General features: G+C 39.7%; 1 protein-coding gene across 1 annotated transcript in view; it reads right to left on the bottom strand.

Moving 5' to 3' along the window:
* The window catches only part of BCAT1 (branched chain amino acid transaminase 1), a 68447-nt gene that overhangs the window by 42098 nt on the left and 560 nt on the right, over window positions 1-25789 (bottom strand). The window contains exon 2 of the mRNA XM_082762319.1: window positions 6833-6904. Within this exon, the coding sequence (XP_082618445.1) occupies window positions 6833-6904 (72 nt within the window). The remainder of the gene's footprint in view (window positions 1-6832; window positions 6905-25789) is intronic.

The following is a 25789-nucleotide window of genomic DNA, read 5'->3' as shown; positions in this document are numbered from 1 at the left end:
TGCACCGTATGTTGATCATTACTCTGACCTAGATGCATACTTTCTAAATAACTGGAATGAAAGCAGCAGATACGAAATGCAGTCAGTGTTGTCAAGCTATTATTAGTAATACTCATACGACGTAATGCCTGTGTCGGTGCACAGTGCCACAGAAACCACTTGGCCCTCAATCTTCTCTGTGCTGTAGCTGGTTTCCTTCTTGGTAGGTGAAGGTGAGGGTATATATTTGATTGTAAATCACTGGAAGTAGTTCCGCAGCATATATATCCTCTACTAGGAATCATAATCAAGTGATGTGAAGTAACTGCAGTCTAATAATATTATTACTCCCCAGTTTGTTTTGGAAAAAAAATGGAAACATGAAAAATGTGTAGATGCACTCAGTAGATGAAGCCACAGCTGACCTGATCTAATGCTGATGACAGTCCCACTGGGCTGGATGACCTATGGTTCAAAGACACAAAACTTACGCCATTTGGATGATGTTACACACATATGTATCCACTCACAACTCCCCACTTGGTCATATTTTACTGCTTCAAGACAGTTTACATAAAACCAATATTCCTCTATACTCATTTTGGAGAATGACTGCCCATTACTGCATCAAGATATCGGAAAGTTTCTGCAGACAATATTTCCCCATACAACTTAAAGAGCATGAACTTCTTTTATGATTTATCTGCTCAATCTACATTTAAAATGGGGTATAACAGAAAATTATATAGAATTTATATATAAAAATAGAATTTAAAATGGAAAAGCAGGGCATTTTCATAAAAAGAAAGACAGAAGAATCAACAGCTGCAATATGATAAAAAACTTTATTGAGTTCCCATATGCTTTAGCAGGTAAACAATTTATTGATGTCAGTAGAAAATGACAAATTGAGAACAAGGTAGAGAGGAAAGGGTATGAAAATATATAAACCATGTAAAACTGCTTTATACATAAAGCAGTTAGCCTTATACATAAACTGGTAACTAACTACAAGTGCATGTATGTCCTCATGCCAAAAAACATTTCAGAGTTCCCTTGATGCACATGCTCTGGTCATGTCAGAAACTCTACCCTCTGTTCGTATAAAATAAAAGTGCTATATTCTTCCTAACCTCTTCAAGAAGTGAAACTCTGACCACGTTCCAGTATTATGTCAGTGTGAGAGTCAATTAGTTCAAAATTTAAAAAGATGTTTCATAAAAAATAAAGAATTATCTGGTTTTATGTTTTTAATCATTGCATTGGAGGGGATGTAAGAAAATTTGGCAGAAAAACACTTCTCTTTAAAAACAGTGCCCTTGGAGAATTGTTTGTTTTTATGTGTCAGCAACATTTTCACAAAGACAGTATTTTTCTAAAATAAAGTGTAACTGCCTAATATGTCAAAATGGATGGGTCATTCTCTCTATTCCCTGAATAAGGAATACTACATCCTACTGTATTTGGTAGGAATTATAGGCAGGCTTGAGTTACATTAGTATAATCATGCTAGTGAATCATGACAACTAGTGAAGTTTCATTAAAGCAAATATACAATCTCTCATTAGTGAAGTTTTCCATTAAACAGACTGTTTTGAAAACAGAGGTATCTTCCTCCACAAGAAAAAAATATTTGCTTGTTTGTTTTTTTTTTTCCAACACTTTCTAACATATACTACATAACAAGAAATGCTGCATAATGTAGCCTACATTTTAGCTGCATAGATTACTCCTGCAATACTACTTTATTTACAATTTTAATAATTTTCCAGGCTAAGATACAGACTTTATTTTCATCTTTAATGCTATTACATTGTCTGTCAAGAACGTGAAACAAGGCAGGGAAACAGAATGAGCATAATGTTTTGCAGAGAGCCAGCCAAGGTCATAGACATATGATGCAAAGGCTATATGTTTTAAAACATGCAGCTAAAGGTCCTATTACAAGAACAGCTACATCTGTGTGAAGAGACCTGTAAGAATAAATCAATAACTGTAAAACTTGAATTGTCAGTTTCTCAGTTTGAAGCACAAATGCCTGCTCTGGAATTGCATTTTCAGTTTCCTCATACTTTATTTAAAGGTGAAATAGACTAAAGATTTAGGCCTCTGGAAAAACTGTCAGAGATTTTGGTTATTTATTTGTAGACTATACCAACAGCAAGGAAGTAATCTTCATGTTTTAAGTCTTACAATACTTAACACATTGATAGATAGTTCACAGCTTGGGCTCTAAACCATTACAACGATGCAAGAAACAAATACTAAAACATACCTTGTTACAGAAAATACCCTCTATCCACTGTCTTGCACAGTTCGATATCAGCTAGTGTCTAAATGGAGGCCATGCAAGCATAGTAGCATAGCATTGCATTCCACCTTGTAAGTCCAAGATCTCAACAGGGCGCATCAGACGGCACTCAGCACCAGCTGAGCTTTCAGCCTGCCATGGGCTCACATCCCACTGGCTTGGAGCCCGGAATGGCTGGCTCTGTCTGTAGAAGACAGCACGGGAGCACCAAGAGTTGTTTGGAGTAACGTGAGAAGTTGTCCAGACACAGAAACTCCATTCCACTACCATAAATCTTCTTATTAGCATATCAATCTAGATCCACTCATGAACTACAGCTACTTTATTCTGCTTTAGTATAACACCCTAGCCAGTATCCCCTAGAAGGTCTGCACCATTTTGGCACAGTGGATACGCCTTTAAAAATTAAAATATAAAAGAACTATATTTTGCACCAAGAAGATGCCCAACTAATTCTACATGGCTTCAGATAATCAGAAGCACAGAGAAACATAACAGATAATACCTCCTTAAAGTATTCCATGTGTCACTCTCAATAAGAAAATAAATTCCATGACAAAGTTGCATAAAAAATAAAATCATCTTTCTTCATACAGATCGATAACATGAGGGAAATAAAAGGCAATCACAGATGCCTTTAGTTTCCTAAGACCAAGTATTATGATTTCAAAGTCAGAGCTAATAAACACATTAAGAGAAAGCAAATTACAATGAGTATGGAAGCACACCATTACGTTACCCAAACAACATTCACTGTCTTGTGACAGCACAATGAGAAGAATGAATTCATTAAAGAGGTTCCCTAACCTCGAATCATAAAGTGCCTTAGACATAGCTTGTGCTGTTTCATGGTAGTACTGAATGCAAAAAGACATATATAATAGCAAAAACAGATATGTGCACTTCTTGGTGCAACATTCTGTAATACATTTGGTGTTAGAGAGGATGACTGAACATTCAGTTAGTGGGTTTGTATGCCTCTCCTAGAAATCCAGTGCTCACAATGCACAAAAACTACAATTTTTTTGGATATAGTCACAAACCACAGCCATTTTATATATATACTTTCACATAACTATGTGTACTTACATGCATATATGTATGTACATGTATGTATATAGATAAATAAATGACCAAGGGACTGGAGCACCTCTCCTATGAGGAGATGCTGAGAGAGCTGAGACTGTTCACCCTGGAGAAGAGGAGGCTCAGGGAGGATTTTATCAATGTATATAAATATCTGATGGGAGGGTGCAAAGAAGACAGAGCCAGGCTCTTCTCAGTGGTGCCCAGTGCTAGGACAAGAGGCTATGGTCACAAATTGGAGCACAGGAGATTCCATCTAAACATCAGGCAGCACTTTTGTGCTAGGCATGGGCCAGAGCATAGGCATAGGCTGCCCAGAGAGGCTGTGGAGTCTCCCTCTTGGAGATCTTCAGAATCGACCTGGACATGGTCCTGGGTAACCTGCTCTGGGTGGCCCACCTTGAGCAGGAGTTAGACCACTTGGCCTCCATAGGCCCCTGCCAACCTTAACCAGTCTGTGATATATATTTATATATATATGTACAAACAATAGTTGAAGAGAAGATACACATTTCACTCTAGTAGAAGGAGCTGCATACATTTAGTTCTGGGTATTTGACCTTTTCTACAATACAGGAAGCTGTAGCATAAGAAATGTCAAAGGAAATAATATTTATCTGTTCCACTGGTTGTGTGATAACTCTAAATGCAATAGATTAAGTACTTTATAAATCACATAGCAATCAGGATGAGATTTTTAACATGGAAAGGGAGTAAAATTGTGGTATTTCAGTTGCAGTTAACATGAACAAATTGCCAATTCTGACCTGGTGACTAGAGAGAACTCCATGAGAACTGAAAACAGTAAGCAGCTAGCAGTGGGGTTCACAGCTCTCTAGATCCCCTATGTTATACTCCTTCCTTTCTTCCCAGTATATGGGAACACTTCATGTCCATCTTTTGAAGCCAGACAGAAATTTCAGGGAAATTCAAAGCCTACCCACACCTAAAAAGCACAGCACTACATTCTAAAATGAAAAACTGTCTTCAGAGGGGTAATCTTGGATTCAAATATTGGCATCATCCACTTTAAATAATATGTTTTATATAAGCATAAAGCAAAACCATGCCCTGTTATCTGTATTTCCATTCCCACAATATTGAACTACTTAAATTACTGGCACAAAATTGCAGCTTTTTTTTAGCACAGGCAGCTCCATGGGCCAACTCTGAAATATCATTATCTATAGATTCTAAAGTAGCATCTAACTTTTTCCCAGAACTGTCTGTGAAGTTCCTTAGAATGAACCCAGGCTATTTTATTTGTCATTGCCTAGTGCTATTTTTCCTTTGTTTATAAGCCTTTTTCTTTATAATTTGATAATGAAGCTAAAGAGACTGCAAGTAATTATACACAACATTGTAATCAGTTGCAATATCCCCATCATAACTTCCATATACACATGCATGCCCCATGGTAAAATATTTTCTGAAGAACTGTACCTCTTTCCTGGTGACAGCAGCTGATCTTCAGAAACAAAGCCATAAGGCAGGAATGGACTTACAAATTAGACTTCAGCTTAGGCCAGCTGTTTTTCTAGCATTATTCCCTCTATGACCATCTGTCCCACCTGCTAGTATATCTTTCCCCTCACTCAGACTCTCCACTAAAATGATTTGCCATGCTGGCTGATATGCAAGTACAGATAAAAAGGAAACTGGATTAAATCCAGTTTTGTGCCACTCAATATTTGGAGCTTTGGTAAGGGACCCATTTGACTGACAGTATAATTTAAATCTGTCTCAAGTCTGCTTTAATTTATGCCTACTTCACCCATGACCCAAACACTACCAGAGATTGCTGCCACTCTGTCTCTCCTTCTGGACTATGCCAACAAGTATAGTTATACAGGATTCTCTTTTCTTTAAAGCAACTTTTGTTTTTAAATACACTAGCACACTCTACTGATTGAATCCACTGAAATCTATCTTGTCTATATCTTAAAGGTGTTTCCACAAAACTCTGCACTCCATACATGTGAAATCTTGAAGCTCCAAATCTGGATGCATGCCTGGATATATCAACATTTTCCCAAACAGATCTTCAGGCTGAAAATTCATCCTAAAACATCATTTGGGGCAGAATTACCAGAAGGACACAAAGCAAAGAAATAAGGAAGAGAAGAACTGGAGGGGGTTGAGATTTGGGGAAAAAAATATCAATTACATGTTGTTACATGGTAAAATCCTGCAGTCATAGGCTCTTAAGAATTTTTAGCCATTTTCAAAGGGACCAGCATCAGAATAAATCTTATCAAGGAGGCCAACACATTTTCTGCAGCATTTATTTTCTATATATAGTTAAAGCTTGGAAGCTAAAAGGGAAATAACTACTTAAGCATAATTCAGAAGACTGCACAACTGTGACACTGCCTGAGAAATTCAGGAAGAACGTGATGGTTACAAAGTGTATCATTATAATTTCGTCTCCTGTACTGCTGACAATAGTCAGCAATAACAGGAAAGGAACTGCTGAAAAAGCACAAGTGAGGTCAACAGTTTTGGGGTAATTTTTTAAAAAACATCTGCAAAAGATAGATGAGGCTTTTTCAAGGTTGCAAAGCAGAGAAAGTGAGGGAAAGAAAAAATTACAGATGTGACATAAGGCATAAATACAAGAGAAGTATAAAAGAGAGGCAGAAAATAAAATGGAATGAGAACAGAAGGTAGAACTCAAAGGACTACATTTTGATAGTCTCTATGTTTTCAGCAGAAAATTAGAAGTTGGCATCTGTGTCCATATTCTGTTTAAAATGAGCTCTTATTACTAGCACTACATTCAGTAAGGAGGCAGAGGAGAAAAGTGGTATCTTAACTGAGCTCAGTTTTAAGCACAAGATTAAAGAAAAAAAAAAAAAAGAGGGATTCAATTTCATGTCAGTTCCTGGCAGCTGCTCAGTACTATGATAATGAAGAATGCTGTTTGCTCATTGAGTGCTGATAATATGCCAGAGCTGTGGTGTGCTTTAGAGTCCTTCTGAGATTCTTAGCTCTGTAATTTTGAGACCAGATGGTGAAAACTACTTTTAAACACTGTTTACAATGCCAAATTTTAACAATTAATAAAAGCATAGAGTGTTACATAGACTTAGTCTGGAGAAAAACAAAAATCAAACAAACAAAAATAAACAAAAACAAAAATCAAACCCTAATGTGGAAAAAAAAATCAATTTTGATATTGCTTTTGAAGCAGACAAGTTTAAAAAAACACTTATAATAGATTATTTATTCTTAATGACTCCTAACCTTTTAGCTAGTACTTAAAATGGTAACAAATTAAAGCTCTTCTTATAACTTTCTTAATTTCTATACTGAAAATATTTTTATCAAATGCAACTTACAGAACTATGAAATTCAAGCAGTAGCTTGTCAGTAGCTAAGTATGCCTGATAAGGATGCTGTCTGACACCACCTACTGAAATGCTCCAGATGCTCATCTTTTAGCAAACAACATACCTTGAAAGATTCAGTCACATGCTTTGTTGCTTCACCTGAACATCCTCCAGCCATACACTCGTTCTGACAGCCCTAGAAGGAATAAAAATCAAATTCAATACTTGTTGCAGAAAGGTGAAATACACATTCAGCTAATGCTTTTAGAGGCAGATTAAACTGAATGATCACTCAGACTTCATCATCAGTAAATATATCAGCAAGACCTTTCTTTGTAGTTTCTTCGCATAATTTTCCACCTTCTAGGTTTTCAGTTTCACTTCAGTTGTGTTATTTTTTGTAACTATTTCAGGACTTCAGTAGGAGTGACAACATCTTATGTTAGATTATTGCTCTGAAGGGTATAAATCTACAGACAACAGTATGGGCATTCCAAACTGAATAAATACATTGTGTTTTAACACAATTTCATCAGATTCTAATTTCTCTACTAAAGCATCCACCCCAGGAGATTTGCCTCTGCTTTAACTCAGAGAAGTGTAACTAAGCAGAATGGAAGAGAGAGAGAAAGGATTTTAGTAAATCCTTTGTTTGGCAATGATAAGCAATGCCCATCAATAAAAATATATAAACAAAGTATTTTGAATTATCTATGTGAAATTTCAGAGTTCTGCCACTGACAACACAGAAAGAAAGAAAGAAAGAAAGAAAGAAAGAAAGAAAGAAAGAAAGAAAGACTATAAGAAAAGGAGTGATGGTTTTAGATATCCTTCTGTTTGTCATCAGAAGGCTAACATGGACAGGTGCAAACAATCTATCCAAAGCCACAATTCCCAGTTCTCACAGTATCAGGATAGCACCTTTGTGGAGTCTCCTGCACTAGCTAGACCTTCCTTGCCAGTGGCCAGGAAAATGCATATTACACTCAACCGCATGCAGGGAAGGAGACAAATACAGCCTGACAGCGTTTATTGTTTCTGAGCAGCATATTTAATGCCTGGGAGCAGTGAAGGGGATGGCTAGAAGGCCACGAAGGGGATGGCTAGAAGAATGGCTAAAGGGCAGCGTGACTGGTGAGATGGAGGGGATGGCAAAAGGAAGAGCTAGCTGCTGAGATGTGGCAGAAAATGGCTGGGCCTGGGGGGAACAGCAGGCTGGTCGCAGGGGCTGCCTGAAGCAGGGAGGGAAAGACAGAGGCACTAAGGGACGTTGCTGCTGAGGCTGACAGACAATGGGCTTTTGGCCCTCCAAAGAAAGGCCCTGAGAGGAGCTGGGGAAGTCCCACCCCAGGCAGGAAAGGCCCAGGTCAGAGGTTTAATCCCCTAAAAGAAAGAGGAAACCTTTTGGGGCAGACACCTCACGGACTGACTGCAAGACCTTATCCAGGGCAGCCCTCACCCTCTGAGGAGTGCTGTGTGAAGGGCGGGTGGCAGTGTCGTGGAGAGCACTGGCCAGCTGAAGCCTGCAGCAGCCGTCATGTCCTGTGGGGCTGAAGCTGCACGGGCTGCAAAGCGTGACCCACACACAAGGCAAACAACATGATCTTTTTCCTTTCTGCAGATCTTGGGAACTTGGCAAATGGAGGTGGGGGGAAAACAATGTGATCACTGAGCCGTTAATGGACAGCAGGCTTGCTAACAGCAAAAGAAAAAACAAACTCCTAGCCACAGAAGATCTCACTTCCTCCCTTTCTGCCCCAACAGCCAAGGGAGGCAATAACATCCCTCCTGCCTTTTCTAAGTATCAGCTTTAGCCCTTCTCTTCCTCTTTTCTTTTTCCTAACCCTCTACAGTAAGGCATGCAATCACAACTACAGACTCTTTCCTATCAACTAAAGGAAAAAAAAAAATCACAAATCCCTTTACAATGTACAAACATCATTTCTATTAAAACAATATTTTTAAAAAAGTGTTTCATTTGCCATAAGCCTTGGGGCAGAGGGGAGATTCTCCAGAAAAACAAATCTTTTTGGTAGAGTCTGGTCAACAGCATTTTGTATCAGACTACAGCAGAACTGAGGTATTACTTAAACTGAGGGTCAGCCTGAACTAAGCACTGTATAAACAGGTCCTTGCTTTCCCTGTAATTCTTCATACACCTCCAAATTCAGTGGCAAAATCCCAGGAGACCTCCACGATACCATCAGTATATAACAGATACTTTTTCTGCAGGTCAATTAGATTAGAATAGTTCAGTTGGGAAAGGACCTGCAAAGACCATCAGGTCCAACTGCCTGACCTCTTCAGAGCCACCCAAATATTAAAGTATGTTACCAAGTGCATTATCCAAATGCCTCTTGAACACTGAGGGGCTTGGGCAATCAACCATCCCTGTAGGAAGCCTGTCCCAGCATTTGACTACCCTCACAGTAAAGACATTTTTCCTAATGCCCTGTCTGGCCCTCCTCTGGTGCAGCTCTGGGCCATCCCTGTGTGCCTTGCCCTGTCCTTGGTCCCAGAGAGCAGAGACTGGTGCTTCCCTCTGTGCCTCCCCTCCTCAGGGAGCTGCAGGGAGCAGTGAGGTCACCTCTTGGCCTCTCCCCTCCACACCAGACAACCCAGTGTCCTCAAAGGACATGCCTTCCAGCCCTTTCACCACCTTTGTTGCCCTCTTTTTGGATGCTTCTGAGGACCTTACTGTCATTTTCATACTGAGAAGCCCCGAACTGCACATGATATTCAATGTGATGCCGCACCAATGCTAAATATAGCAGGAGAATCACCTCTTTTGACTGGCTGGCTGTGCTCTGTTCAATGCACCCCAAATGCAGTTTGCCCTCCTGGCTGCCAGGGGACACTGCTGGCTCATGCTGAGCCTGGTGCCAACCAGCAGCCCCAGTGCCCTTCTGCTGAGCTGCTCCCAGCTGCACTTCTCCCAGGCTGTGCCTGTGCCCACCATCACTCCAGCATTTCCCTTTGTTGAACTTCATGCCAGTGCTGACTTCCCAGTGCTCCCATCTATCTAGAGCCCTCTGCTACGCCTCTTGTCCCTCCAGAGAGCCAACAGCACTTCCCAGTTTAGCATCATCAGCAAACTTGCCGAGGATGCATTCAACACCTGCATCCAGGTTATTGTTAGAAATGTTGACTACAACCCTTTGGGCTCTCCCATCAAGCTAGTTCATCACCCAGCATGGCACGACCCTGTTTATCTCACAGTTGGACAACTCGTTCACAATGATGCTGTGAGGGACAGTATCAAAGGCCTTTAAAATCCAAAAAAATATTACATCCATGGCCTTCCCTTAACCCACTAAGCAGGTGATCATATCACAGAAGGAGATCAAATTACTAAGACAGGACTTATTACCAAGACAAAACGAATTAAGCCAACTGATTTTATTCACACTGCAGTGAATTAGGATGGAGGCAGAGCTGACAGGATGGTAGCTGCCAGCTATATAAGCACAAATTTCTCCAGCAGCTCCAGCTCCACAGGTGGCTTTTCTCTAATATCCGGTATGCAAAATCAGATTTCCTAAGATTAACTATTGGTAAGAGCAAATAGAACAGATAGTCATGATTCTTCAGTTTCTTCTCATCTCTGCTTTATGAAGTTGCCCTAAAGCAAGTGTTGACATCAGTGCAGAGAGGATAGAAGCTGGATGTTTTTTAATCTTTGCTTTCATCTCTAAGAAGATACAAAAATTTAGGTGAATTTCAAGTGTGGACCACCTACAGGAACAGTCCCTTAGGGGCTTGATCATGTCATTCAGTTCAAGGCTCCCACTACACTCAGTGAAGTCAACAGCTCATTTTTTGGGCACATGCCATTGGGGCCAATCCTGTTCTCCACATAGTCATTCTTTTTTAGAGATTTAAAATATGTTTAAAGCAAGTAGCTAACTGCCTTTGTTAACCACACTGAGATTATATTGAGTTAATCCCTGAGCACTAGAAAGACATACCACAATTGCTTTCTAATTGATGGAGTCATATTTTAATGGTTCCATGGCTTTTAAATCTGAAACATGTTGTTAAATACAATAGGGAAAATGACTCCCTGGTTTAGTGCCAACTTTGCCAAGAGAGATATGCCAAGCATAAATTTGCCCTTTGTTGTTAATAACATGGTAGATGTAAAATTGCATCCATTAAAACACTGATGTTATCCTAAAGATACATTTGAGCCACAGGGTCAATGTTTCCTCAAAAGTGACTCAGGTCTGTAAAACCCTTGTAAGCCCAAAATATCAAGATGCATTACACAAGCATAACTTCATAAGTTGTAGCACAGACCTAGCAACATTTTCTTTATGATACGTGTAACTGTTCTTTGTAAATTTTAAATAGTACAGTATTCCATAGTTTTCCCTAAAAAATACTGGATAAGTTTGAAATTGCACAGTTTTTTTTATCATTACCATAGAGCCTGTATGAGAAAAGAGTCTGATATATTACACTCCAGATTAATTTTTGTTTAAAATTGTGTTTTAAGTGTTTTATGTGAGAAATGCAACTAAAATAAAGACCTGGTAATGAATAATTTATCATTTATTTTTATAGAGGAGCTCAATGGTATAATAATTATCACAAATCCTTTGGTGTTTGCAAAACTAAACACAATAAACTTGGTTGGATAAAAGTACCTCCTCCTCATCACATTAGTACATAATTCCAATCAAATAATAACAATAAAATCTAAGATACGTAAGATATAAGCTTTATTGTAAGGATTAGTCTCTTTCCAGTAAGTGAAGGACTGCTATGTGTAACTTACCTGCACTTTTGGAAATTTTATGCTTCACAGTTGTCACCTGCACAACTGTTAGAGCTTCCTCAAACCTGAATATTTATCTCCTTCATTTGGCCCTCAGACTCTTTTAGACGTGAGAATTTTCAACATCTTTTAGCATCAGGATGCTCCGATCAATGCTTCTTGGCTTTCCCTGCTGCCTTTGCACACATTCTGACTGTTACTCTGTTACAGACATGACACCTTGTAGCAAAAATACTGATCTGCGATTAACCTCACTATTGCCCTTTCGTCATGCATCTAGTTATGCTCATCTTTTATAGTGTCCTTTTGTTGCTCATGGCCTCTTCAAATCAGAAAATCCACCTTTTTAATGCAGACAGATTGTTCATCCTTTAGCTGAAAGAACTTTCTGCTACAAAAATTGGCCTGTATTCTGCCTAAACACTCCCAAGGCTTCTGAGAGTTCACGTCTTAGTTCTTCCTGTGCTCTCACATTAGATAGCTTTTGAGACAGAGTGGCAGCATCAATGTTTCCATTCTCACTTGGGATTCATCTATTCTGTAAAGAGTGATAGATCAGATATTCTATCCGATCCTTTGTCAAACTGCTCTTCTTGGGCTTTAGCTATCCCATTATCCTGTAGGCTGGTCCTGTTATGAAATAGAAACTGAAGATTACCAGAAGCCTCACTTATTTTTAAGTGCTCGATTATTTTTTCTATGTTGTTTAATAACTCTTCTCACCACTGGGGAACAGAAAGCTTTCCCAAGTGGAAGGCAGGAGTAAAGAAATAGATTACAAATTATTTCTATAGAGATCACAGTTTCAGCTAGGAGGTTATATTGGCTGCTTTTCAAAACAACTCAAGATTTGCAGCTTCACAAACTCCTTCACCATCTTTCTGGTTTCATCTCCCCCACAGAACTGATGCACTGCTGATCTTCATTAACACTCAGTTCTTTCTTAGGCAGTGTTCTCAGGGCTACTAGAATTTGAGTATTACAAAAAGGAACTTGTCATTCAAGTTCAGCTTTTTTGATAAAATTATTTTGGGGCATTTAGTACCAAGTTCTGTGCAAATACCTCTGTAAACGTCGTCAGTGTGCCCAAGTCAGCCTGCAGACAGCTCTGATTACTCCACACTAAGTCAGAATTTTACCAATAGCTCCAGTGCTCCAGTGAGAGTACTGGTGGCATCAGGGAACACCAGACACCCAACTCCATTCTGCTGCTGCCTACAAAGGAACTGCAGTCAGTGCTTTGTTGGCAGGAGTTGGCTATTTATGAAGGACAAGAATGCAAAGAAGCCAGAGACACTCAGCTATGGTTGTTCCTTATACTGAGGTGACCCCATCTCCTGCTATGCAGAGAAACTGAAAACCAAGACTATCCTACAGCAGTCCTCAGGCCCCAGTGAAGATGAAATGGAACATTCATCTCAGTCAGAAGTCATATGAAAAACAGTTTTCAATTAAAAAAAAAAGTCCTTTCTGAGACATTTCTCCAAGCTAAAACAGTGTCTTACTGCTTTTTCCCATGCTTGCTTCTGGCAATTAAGTGTCTAAGAAACATTTCATGCTCTGATTTACACAAGAGGATAATGAAATTACAATATTTATCAAAATCTATGAATCTAGCAAAAAATAAGTTTAATACATGACTTATACAATGGTACTGCCTATAGGCAAACCAAATTAAGCATGTGATGACAGGTACTCCTTCATTCAAAACCATAGAAATTAGTTATCTTTCTGTTCCAGATATAAAATAGAGTGCAATGTACGCATAAGCCACATATTCTCCGTATTGCTACAGTTATATAGAGTATTTCCATGTTTTTAAAACAGTTTTCAACTACCTCTAGGAAATGTTATATGATTTGACAGCCACAACACATAGAAAATGATTTTGCAGAAATAAATAAATAAATAAATAAATAATGATCATAGTTTAAAAAAAAAAAAAAAAAAAGAATGACCCACTGTCTGACAGACAAATTCTTAATAGTGCTGTAGGACTGAGTCAAATAACACTATTTTTGATATCAACTAAAAAGACATTTACTTAATGACCATTACAAAAGACTTGTACAGCCTGGGAAGCTCATTTATGGAACCTAATAGCCGGACATATCTACTTCAGATGTCATAGCAGTAGTTGCATGATCTAAAAATATTTTAAAAGCATCTTTGTGTTGTGTGTATATGAACATGTACATACACATTAGTGTGTGTTACAATGCCACCATCACCAAGTAACTTCATCAGACTGGGTTATTCACATGATAGCATGTTTTCACACAGAATCACAGAATTTTCTAGGTTGGAAGAGACCTCAAGGTCATCGAGTCCAACCTCCAACCTAACGCTAACAGCCCTCCACTAAACCATATCCCTAAGCTCTACATCTAAGCGTCTTTTGAAGACTTCCAGGGATGGTGACTCCACCACTTCCCTGGGCAGCCCGTTCCAATGCCTCACAACCCTGTCAGTGAAGAAGTTCTTCCTAACATCTAACCTTCACAGAATCACAGAATCACAGAATTTCCTAGGTTGGAAGAGACCTCAAGGTCATCGAGTCCAACCTCCAACCTAACGCTAACAGCCCTCCACTAAACCATATCCCTAAGCTCTACATCTAAACGTCTTTTGAAGACTTCCAGGGATGGTGACTCCACCACTTCCCTGGGCAGCCTGTTCCAGTGCCTCACAACCCTTTCAGTGAAGAAGTTCTTCCTAACATCTAACCTAAAACTCCCCTGGCTCAACTTAAACCCATTCCCCCTCGTCCTGTCACCAGGCACGTGGGAGAACAGGCCAACCCCCACCTCGCTACAGCCTCCCTTGAGGTACCTAAAAAGAGCAATAAGGTCACCCCTGAGCCTCCTCTTCTCCAGGCTGAACAAGCCCAGCTCCCTCAGCCGCTCCTCGTAGGACTTGTTCTCCAGGCCCCTCACCAGCTTCGTCGCCCTTCTCTGCACCCGCTCAAGCACCTCGATGTCCTTCTTGTAGCGAGGGGCCCAAAACTGAACACAGTACTCGAGGTGCGGCCTCACCAGAGCTGAGTACAGGGGGACGATCACCTCCCTAGCCCTGCTGGTCACGCTGTTCCTGATACAAGCCAGGATGCCGTTGGCCTTCTTGGCCACCTGAGCACACTGCTGGCTCATATTCAGCCGACTGTCAACCATCACTCCCAGGTCCTTCTCTGCCTGGCAGCTTTCCAACCATTCCTCTCCCAGCCTGTAGCTCTGCTTGGGGTTATTGCGCCCCAGGTGCAGGACCCGGCACTTGGCCTTGTTGAACTTCATGCAGTTGACCTCAGCCCATCGGTCCAGCCTATCCAGATCCTCCTGCAGAGCTTTCCTACCCTCAAGCAGATCGACACACGCACCTAACTTGGTGTCATCTGCGAACTTACTGAGGGTGCACTCGATGCCCTCGTCCAGATCATCGATGAAGATATTAAAGAGGACCGGCCCCAGCACTGAGCCCTGGGGGACGCCACTAGTGACCGGCCTCCAACTGGACTTGACTCCATTCACCACGACTCTTTGGGCCCAGCTATCCAGCCAGTTTCTAACCCAACGAAGCGTGCGCCAGTCCAAGCCAAGAGCACTTACCTTACTACACACTACCATCACAAAGCTTATTCTCACAACTTCTTTTACATCTACTCTTTTCAAGATCAACAAAACAGAAGGAGCAGGAAGATTAATTCTTAAATTGTGTTTCTAACCACTCATCAAATCAGAGATCTTAGACATATATTTTTGTTGGGTCAGAGCACTCTGCATTCTGTGTATTAGCTCACTGGTCTTCAATGATGTATTCAAAGAACATGGACCAAGCAACTCCACTGATACACCTCAATGTATACACACATCAGCGCCAAGAAAACAACGGACAATTCAGCATGGGCAATTTCAGTGCTTAGCTTTTTCCTTAGTTCACCAAGAATCAAGAGTGTTGATTTCTGTGCTTCCTTTTCTTTAAGAGTACTCTTATCTGCACTGATGTCTTGTTAGCTGGATGTTATCACCTTACCATGACTGCTTTCATACCAATTCCTTGAGCTGGCATTAACATTAATTACACAGAGAAGCAGCATAGTAGCAGCATACAATAAAGGAGAATAAAATGTGACTATCATATCTGAAAAAGAAAGCTTCCACTGTATTTAATCATGATCTTTATGATTTTGCATCAGAGTGAAAGCGCCAGAGATCAGAATATACAAGAGTTTATTTATCTAAGACAGCTGCACTGCATAAAGTAAGATTGAATTGAAATAGATTATCATTAAAGCACTCCCAAGTACAGACACTTATTTCTTGGCTTGAGTAGTTAGTTTAATATAAAGAAATTGAAGTAGCTTAACCAAACTAAAATATACTCCTCTTGAAACAAATATCACTGTTTTTATTATGTTTAAATAAAAGACTATTTTGTTTATATAAACACAACTTATTGGTTAGAAAAACCTTAAAACAATGATCATAAATCAGTGGAAATATTCAGTTAATCTGTCCGAGAGTCATATTTAGTATCATTAATAGCTATATCAGAACTCTAAAAGCAGACTAAGATGGCGTCACAAGATTAAATAAATGCAGGCTATGTTGCCAATATAGAGTCACTGCTGTCAGCACTCTAGGGAGAAACACGTCTAGGAAAAAGTGCCAGTTCTTTGACTCAGTGTTTAAATTAATATCTGAATAAGTTCAGTAACATCTAATCCATTGTAAAAGAAAGCTTATATCAGTTCACCTGGAAGGCAAGGTGAAGAATAACGATTTCTGAAACCTCCAAAAATGTATGCTTGACAAACTGGTTTATTAGTAAGGCTAGAGGGCAGAAATGAATTCAGCATAAACACAAAATAAATCAACACATAAATTAATACAGTCTATTAACTCACAGATTAGATAGCAGAACCTAAGGATCTATTCATCTTCAGGCTTAAGGTGTTTTTTGTTGTTGTTCTTTTTTTTTTTTTTTTTTTTTTTTTTCTTCCAAAAAATTAACAAGATGAGCTCTGAAATATGCAACATGGAGTCTGGAAGGTGATCATTCCCTTTTGAAGAGCATTGAAAGCCTACCGTCACTTTAATCCAATAGAGGACATAAATCAGCCATACATCTCTGTTCAACAGTTAGATCTGTCTTTATATATTTCTTGTACAACCATACAGTCCTACTTCCTATTTTGCTATTTTTCCTATGTTTTCTAAGCCCACTGCTCATTCCATTCACATTGGTTTTCCTCCCTGTGACCTCCTGTTGCTCTGTCAGTCTCTGGTGCCATTTTCTCTGTCCTCATCCTTTTGCTCAGTTCACCGACCCTTCCCTTCTGGTAAAAGAAAACAGTCTTGTACTATTAGGAGAACAGGCAGATGACCTAATAGATCTCTTCCATCTCTAACTCCTATGAACAGTGCCTCTGAGTGCCTCTTTTGTTGATTTGTTTGTCCACTCTAGCATTAATTAGGTTTTAACAAGTGCATTGTTTGCTAGAACGGCATAAAGAAAAACATTAAAGCAGCCAGCTGGATCTAGTTGACCTACAAATTCACCCACCTGTTTTCTAAACAGACAGAATCTTATGACTATATGATATGGTTAATGCTCAAACAAAATAAACAAAAATCCTGAAAGTCATCATGGGTTAATTGTGTTTAGGCCCTGTTCTCATTAATATGAGATCCTTTACATCACACTGGGACAGGAAACAGCATAAATGCTATTTAATACTCTCTCCTACTACTGTAAAGGGCTTTGCTGTTAACCACAAGGAAGCTTGTGCTCATTACCTTTTCTCTGTTTTTTCCCCTTTGCTCATCTATTCCATAATGTCAAGTACTAAATTAAGGTCTTAAGATTTAATAGCAATGTTAACCAGAGCTACAGGATACATTTTTAACTACATTGTTACACTAACAATGTTGGCCTAAGCACAATAAAAATTATTCTGCTTATTTTCCTCAGTCATCCAGCATAAGTTATATTGTCCATATTTTGTATGTTGATATAGCCATACAGGTCAAGTACAGATCAATTTAAAAATGCATAAAATATGTCTTATAATTAATTTGTTAAGTTCTCAGATGGTAGAAAGTACACAGAGATCCTGCAGCTGATGACCAAGGAGATTGGCTTGATGTAATTACCAAATGATAATGAGAAAAAGATGAATGCATACACAGCAAAAACAAACAAAATCTTTGTCTGAAGAGTTACCAAGGGTGTACAACTGAAAGTAGACAATTTACTGGGGGAAACCACAGCTTCTGCAGTTTGCAGAGAAATCACTGTAGACTCTAAGGAGAAAAAACAAAACAGCACACACACAAAATAAAACAAAACAAAAATCACAGCAGATAAAAGGATGAATTTCAGGATGAGAACTGACATGCTTAAGGAAAAACACTAGCAGATGAAATCCTGTATATAAGGTCATACTCCTGTTTCCAGTCTTGCTTATAACTACAGTCACACCAAATACAAGGTCAGGCCTGAATCACTGGCCTGTATAAGGGGTCATTTGTAGCTATTCTCAGAGTGCTTAGACCGTGTCCCATTTAAGTCCATTTTCCACTGGAATAAAGGTTTACATAAGACACTGAGCAATGATGAATCACACACTGAAAACAGAAGCTCTGGGGAAATAATAAAAAGCTTTTGATGTTACTTTTTGCCCCCAGAAGTCCTGCATAAACTCCCACTAGAAATAATAAAACAGTAACTTACACAGCTGGCTTTCGAGTAACAGTAAGTACAATAAAACATTATGCAACAGTGCACATGGTTGCTGGTCTGTAAAGGACAGACGTATGCTGGCTTGTTATCATATTTAACCCTGATAACTTTGCACAGCCTATTTAATTCATCACTGAGTATCAAATACCAGTGGTGCAAAAGCATGAGAAGCATGACTTTCTGAATTGCGTGAGGCTTTTGGTGCAGTTATAGCCTGTTCCCTGTTCCCCAAGCAGTTTGTTTAGCTGTTATGTATCCAACAGATGAAGCTGATAAAGCATGGCAGCAGCTATCTAACCTGGGATCTGAATGAGCTCAATACCACAAGTACACTCCACCAGTCTATTCAGTGGAGAATTTGGTATTAACGTGCCTCTTTAGCTACATTGGTCTTTTCAAACAGCTGAGCAGAGTCCCTGTTTTTTGCTTGCAGGCAGAACTGAGCACGCCTAGATATATGTTCTGCCTAGATGCCTGGCCACCATGCTGCAGGAAGACTATGGCTTCAGCTTTCAAAGCTTGCAATGAATTGAGTGATCTAGTAGGTATCTTGAGATGCATGACAAAAGCCAGGGTAGAAATCACTCTCCTCACCTTCCCCTTCCTCCCCTCCCCTTCCTGCCCCCCCCCAAAACAAACAAACAAACAAACAAACAAACAAAGCTTTGGCTCAAGGTGTTGCAAATACCCTGTTTTTTCTTGAGTTCTGATGGTGGACTAGTCTCTATGATGCTTGCAGTCATTTTACACTCCTTGTTCCAGATAAAGAACTGAGATCACCATTACTTATAATCTTTAAACAAATCTTCTCATCATAAATACCTGAAAGCCTTAAAAATTTATCCTGTCTACAGTCACAACACCTAAGTGAAGGCAGATATAAATCTCTTGTATACAGACAGGAAATTTAGACATGGCTTGTCCCATCAGCACACTTCACGCGTGTTGGCTGTTGCTTCAGAGAATTCCTTGGGAGGCTGACAGATGCCAGCACAGGGCATGCACAGCTCTCCAGGAACTGAATCTACAGCTCCTCTTCCTTATGCAGACAAACTCATCACATCCATTACAGTTCTTCTCAAGGGAGAACAAGTGGAAATTATTGATGTGGTTTTGGCTGTGCACTCCTCACATGCAGCTGTGCTCTATGCAAGCTTCTTGTATAACAGCACAGAGGTGATGGCTGCTGAGGTCCTGTCTATACTAGCTCTGGTGGGTTTTCAACTTGGCATAACTGGTCTGAAGTAATGGGAGATTTCTTCCTGGCTGTAAGCAATGCCTGTACTATATCCTTGTGACGTGTCCTTTGCTGTGCGTTCAAACACTGACTTAATTAACTGGACTCAATTCAACAAAGTAGAAAGGAAGTTGAAGCCTTTCTTTTGGTGTAAAGGGAACGAGGAACAGAGATAACCTGCAAAGAAAGTTCTGGGAACATGGTTAAAGACAGCACCTATGCCAATGCTTGCTTTCTTATTTGAATTAACAGCAAGCTGCAGAAAAGGCACATGTTTGTGTGATAGACATCCAGTTTAGAATATGCTAGGAACTTCTCTTGTTTTACAGTCTTGATGAATTTAGTAAGAGGTAGTAAGCATAACCTACCACACCAAGCAAATGTAAATGGTCACATGGAAGCTTACCAACAACCCACAAAAAGAACAACTACAACATTTCTATCAAACATCACTTCCTTGAGTGTGGAAAAATATAAGACAAGAAACATAAATCAAGATAACAGCCACAAAAAAAAAGTGTTTTTACTGATGACATCTGCTCAAAAGAGGTAAAGTCTACTAGGCTAGTGACAAAGCTAGATACTCCACCTACTTAGTGTATATTCAGCTGAGTAATGACACTAAGATTGGAAAAAACAGGCATCATAACACTCCAAAATTTTCACTGTAATGCTTTAGCATGAAAGTTACCCTACATGTCCTTTCTAAAGTCCCTGTAAGCAAGTACTTCATCTGAAATCACTCATTATTTTTTGACAGTGCCCAGAGCAAACTTGATTCTGCCGAGGGAACTCAAGAGCAAAATAACACTCAGCACATTAAAAGTGTCCTTGAAAAAGTATGGTCACAGATGAGGTATTTGTAGAGGTAGCAGCATTAAGCTCACATTAAGCACACAAAGCAACCACCTCTGCCAAAATTACAGCACGGTAAAAGGTCATCACAAGTTAAGAGCGATACAGTCTCTCTTAGAAAAATTATAACTTTAGTACTAGTCCCATTTTGTAATAAGTCAAAGATAATAAACAGACTTATTGCAGTTAATGCAGACTTGTTCTCTTATGATTCAAGATTGTATCAATAAACAACCAGCCCTACTCTACTCAATCTACTTTGATAAATGACTTACTTATAACACCCCCCATGAACCAAGGATTTTGTCCAGCTTCAACCTACATGAATATTAATGCTCTTGACTAGAATGTCCCCATCGTTTCTGAGTTAATGAAGCTAGTAAACATCTTAAAATACTTTAGAACTGGATCTGATTTGTCCTGTTGGAATCCAGTTCACCTGGGAATGGCAGGACAGAGCATGAACTTTATGTATGTGTCACAATAAGTATTTTGGCTAACTGACAGGACAAAAATTTAAAAAAATAAAAAATGCTGGCTACAGAAGAACCACTTAAAAGAAGATCCAAAAAGAAACAATTGTAAATGCAGCATTTCCAGGTTACTGGAGAACCAGAAATGAATGCTGATGTTACTGATGGCTTCAAAAAGAGAATCAACCTGTAAATGTTCAAATCCTCTAATGGTACAGACCCTTAAAAGGGTCTTTTAAATTGACCTTTAAAGGTCAATTTAAAAAAGCATTGGCTACAGAAGTTGTCTTTTATTCCATGGCCATAGAATGGATTGGGACATAGCACAGGATCAGATTTAGAAACAAGCACATATTTAGAAAAAGTTAGAAGGATATGGAAAGAAGAACAAGTGAACTGAACCCAATAAAGTTGAACAACCAAATGGACTTCCCTTATGGTTACAGAAATAAGACACTTCCCAGCATGTGAAAGCTACTTTTGTTTGTCTCCCAAACTGCACTTCTCTTTCTAAAGACAGTTAATCCAGTTTAAGGCAGAGTCTGCAATTTAGTTCTCATGTACATAGAAATAGGTTACAGGCATATCTATTTGTTTAGAAAGCTTGTGGCAGACAAGTGCCTCAAATATATAAGCATGTGAATACAGTGTAATTTTTTTTTCTGTTTGTATGCATCTGTACAGCTGTGGCAGAAATTGTGCCTGTGTAGTCACTCACTGTATGCTACTGGAAATTATGACATACCTCTTCCCTTCCTATGGCCAGTTCCTACTAGTACAATGGTCGTTGTTTAAAGAATTATTCTTAAAATACATTGTAAGAAAAAAAAATCAGAACTTATTCTGCTTTTAGAGAAAAAGTACTACCTTGGCACTCTAATGCAAATTGGGAAAAAAGTATGCTACTTCAGGGGAAGATGTTGTGCGTATAGGGGAGAGGTACAGTCTTCTTCACTGACAGACCATTAATAAACTCTACCATGGATCCTAATGACGTAATTAAAATGATAAGACTCCTGAAAAAAAAAAAAAAAGAAAAAAAAAAGCCCCAAATAAAGTAACATAGTTGTCAAAAGACTTGCCAACATTACTGTTCAATTTATTATTTTTTTTTGGGGGGGAGACACTAGAGAAGAATAAGGTATTACTACTACATCAATATGATAAAGAAGTGATCTTTCAAAAAGAAATCTGTCTGGTGTCATTATTCTGAGAACTATCTTTGCACAAAGTTCTTTGCAGACTGTTAAAAGGCTAGCAATTCCTCAACAGACATGTACCAATCTGCACTACTATGTCAAAGACTAAGACCAGATTAAAAATTTATCTCAGTTCAGAAGCTTTTCTACTGGGGAACTCACTGCAGAGTCAAGGATCACAGGAAGACCCAAGCTGTAGAGGTCTCTAGCCCAACCTCCTGTTAAAAATGGTGTCAGCTCTGAGCTCAGACCAGGTTTCTCAGGGCTATATCCATTTGGGACTTGAAAGCCCACAGGGAAAGAGACCATAGAGCTTCCCTCAGCAACCCCTTCCCACTGCCTGACTGTCATTCCTCATATCCAGTCTGAGATTCTTCTGTTTCAGTTTATGCTGGAGTCTCTAGTCCTCCTGCCATATATCATTGCTGAGCCTGCACCTGTCTGCTTGATTTTCATTGAGATTTTGGAAGGCTGTTATTAGGTCTCCCCAAAGCCTCCTCTTCTCCTGAAGAAGTCCAGTTCTCTCAGTTCCTTGATGCCAAAGTTTAAGAAAGTTAATTCTTGGTAAGGATAATCCAAATTCAAGCATTTATTACAGAAGTGATGAAACTAAGACAACAATCTAAAAATTAAACAAGCGGACATGGCACATGTGGCACTGATCTCTCTGAACGCTAGTGGAAATGAGTAAAATCAGCACCTTGCTGAATTAAGCCCTACTCATTTACCAGGGAAAACAATCTGTTTTCTGTGCTTACAGTGTGTGCTTTTATCAAGTGGTGTACAAAATGCTCTAATAGGCAAACTGAATTAGCAATAGCTGTGTAACTGCTAAGAAGTCATATGGTGCTCTTCAGGTGTTCCCTAAAATAAAGCCTGGAACAAACAGAAGACCTCAAGGGAAGAAAAGTAAATGAGTAACTCTGTTGCAGGTTATTATGACATTAGTTTGTAGAAACAATAATAAGATATGGGCCAAGATGCACAGGACAGATGGGTAGAACTTCTTGATTGTTTTAAAGATAACATGAATTGAACAATTGAAATCAACTCTTTTGGATCATTTAATACACACATGAAAGGGAAACATTAGGCTTTTCCATAAGCATAACACTGTTTTTTCATTTGCAATAGCATATGTTAATATTTGCTAAATTGCCCTTCTACAACAGCTGCTCTATTTTATGAGATAATATTGACTGTCCCTTTAATGGATAAAGTCATAAAGTAATAAAATTGTTTCCAAGGTAAATGGGACCACCCATCCATTTAATGCTAATGTAAAAAGTGGAAGTATTGAGTCACAGGCACGCGAGCGACTATCAATAATGAATTATGGTCAGGTACTACTCTGATCTGTACCCAAGGATCATCAGAATTTAGATGCTCAAGGCAAAGGTCATGCATTCGATCCCTGCATTGCAGCCATCATGGCAGTTGGGCAGCCACGATTTACTGTCAGATGCCACCATCAGTATTGAGTGGTTTAAGCCCAGAGTCCCTGACGAGGCAATCTAACATTGCAGAGTACACATGTCACTGAAGTGACATAAAGGTGCCAGTCCCCAGGCGCATAGCCTAAGAAGGCAAACTGTGCAAATTTTGTGAGCAGTTAACCCCTTAGCTCCTTCATTCCATCAGCACTGAAGGTCCTGACTTCAAGCCTACTAATAAGCTGCAGTTTGCTATACATTTGGTTATGAGCATTCATTTAAGCAAGCAGCATAACAAAAGGGAGTTACAGAAATAACGTCTGTTCTGATTCTGTAGCGTGTTCAGCTTAAATAAATTGTTTTTAAAATGGCTAGACTCCTCCAATACAAACTGAGTGCTTACGCAATTAACGAACTGATTTATCTCCTTTCCTAACATTGGCCTCCAAGGGATAAATTCATCACTAGTGAATTCCACTTGAATTATTTTCACCTATCGAGTTAAACCAAGGATAAGTATATCCTATTGGCTGGTTTAGCAAGATGTCAATTGCGTTAAAGCTACCTCCCGATTTTGTAATCTTATTTTTTTGCCTATGACTTTGTGGCAGATTTCAATACTCGCTTTCCACAGGAAAAAGTCAGAACATCCACTAGATCGCACACCGCTAGGAGAGCTGGGCCTGTCAGTAACAATCAGTGCAATAGGTAGACAAGGCAGGACTGCAGAAACCAGCGGCACAATTCATTTCTTATACATAAAATTCCTTCAAACAGGCCAGAAAGAGAGGGCTGAGGGTGGAAATGGTTCAAGGGGAAAGGAAAGATTGGGACTAAAAGCAAGAAATGGTGAATGGGGAGATGAAAGGATACAAGGCTGTAATAATGCTGTTGTTTACTGATACCTTTATGAAGTTACTGTTTTTTTTGCAGGAGTATATTGGTAATTTTCTGCATCTTTGATACATGCACAAATACATAGTGACAGCCATAACCCTGAAGAGCTTACAGTCTGAATAGATGAGGCAAATAAAGGGTAAAGGGCTCAGACAGAACCGACTTGCCCAAGGCTACACCACATGAGGGTGACAAGAGTGCACAGATCTTCTACTGCTGGAACTATTGCTTCACACTGTCTTTTCTACAGTTAAAATACAAAGTAAAGTCAGGTTTCGTGCAGTTGAGAAGAATCCACTGAGAAATCAGTGCTGCTTCGAACAAGCAAGCATGTCTGTAGTTTGTCTTGCTACTTGTTTTCCACTGGGGCTTGCCATAGCATTACTGTCGGGTACTGGATAACACCTCAGGAGATCAAACCCTTTTTCCTAGGCACACAACAGATTGAACAAAAGCAGCATGAAATGTGGGAGTCTGTATCACTCCTTGACACACTTGCATTCTGTCCCAAAGCACTCTCCCTGGGGGAAGCTGCGTGGTATTTTTCCCGAGCTGTTTCAGATCAGCTTTCTACTGGGATTGGTCTGCCGCTCTCCCCAGCTGCAGAAACTTCCAGTGGGACTCACCAGGGCCTCGTGAGGCCCCTCCAAAGCCCTCGCCTGTTCCAGACCCACTGTCACCAGTAGCACTGCACCACTGGTGCCCACCCAGGAATGAGCAGTGGTGGCAAGACCCCAAGTGGGATGAGAGCAATGCTTGCTATCAGCAGCGCAGATAAGCTGAGGAGACACCTGCCAGGCACATACCTGTTGTGCCCCTATTCCATCTGTTACAGTTAACCAAGGACAGCAGATAACTCAGTCTTGTATTTCTCAGCTGTTAACTTCGGCATCAGGCTGCAGCTGTGAAGTTCACAGTCAGCCCTGCACCGACCTTCAAAACCCAAGTATTTTTCTGAGAGAAACTGTTCCGCAGGGTATAAAGTTGCTGTGATGTTCCCTCAATCTAATTGAGAAGCACCCCTGCTACCTCCATGCCCTTTGTCTTGACAAGCAAAGACTTCATTTTAATCCTCAGATCAGCCTCACTAAGCAGAACACAAACATGACTTGTAAAAGGGTAGTTCTCACAGATGCTTGTCTCTCATGTTAGCGTTCACTACCAGCAACTCCTCTTTCATTATTTAAAGCTATTTCTGAAATTACTCAGAAACTCTAAACGTACATTACTGGGTTTTACCCAAAGTCTATTTTAAGTACAATGGCAGACCTAAGACCTATAACGAACTCACAGACATAAAAAGGCACAATGCCTACCAGCACACCATACCCTTGACAGTTTCTTTTCTTTTTAATCATTAAGTGTCCCATGTTACAAATAAACTGTAAGAAAAACCCCAGAGGAAATTATATGCCTTCCCTTCCCCCCTTCTCCCTCCCCGCTCATTATTTCTTTTCCACGTATGCTGA

This window comes from Aythya marila (genome assembly GCF_965140915.1).
Source record: "Aythya marila genome assembly, chromosome: 1".
Taxonomy (NCBI): Eukaryota; Metazoa; Chordata; class Aves; order Anseriformes; family Anatidae; genus Aythya; species Aythya marila.
The sequence above is the reverse complement of the archived record's forward strand: the minus strand, read 5'-3'. Positions and strand labels throughout refer to the sequence as shown.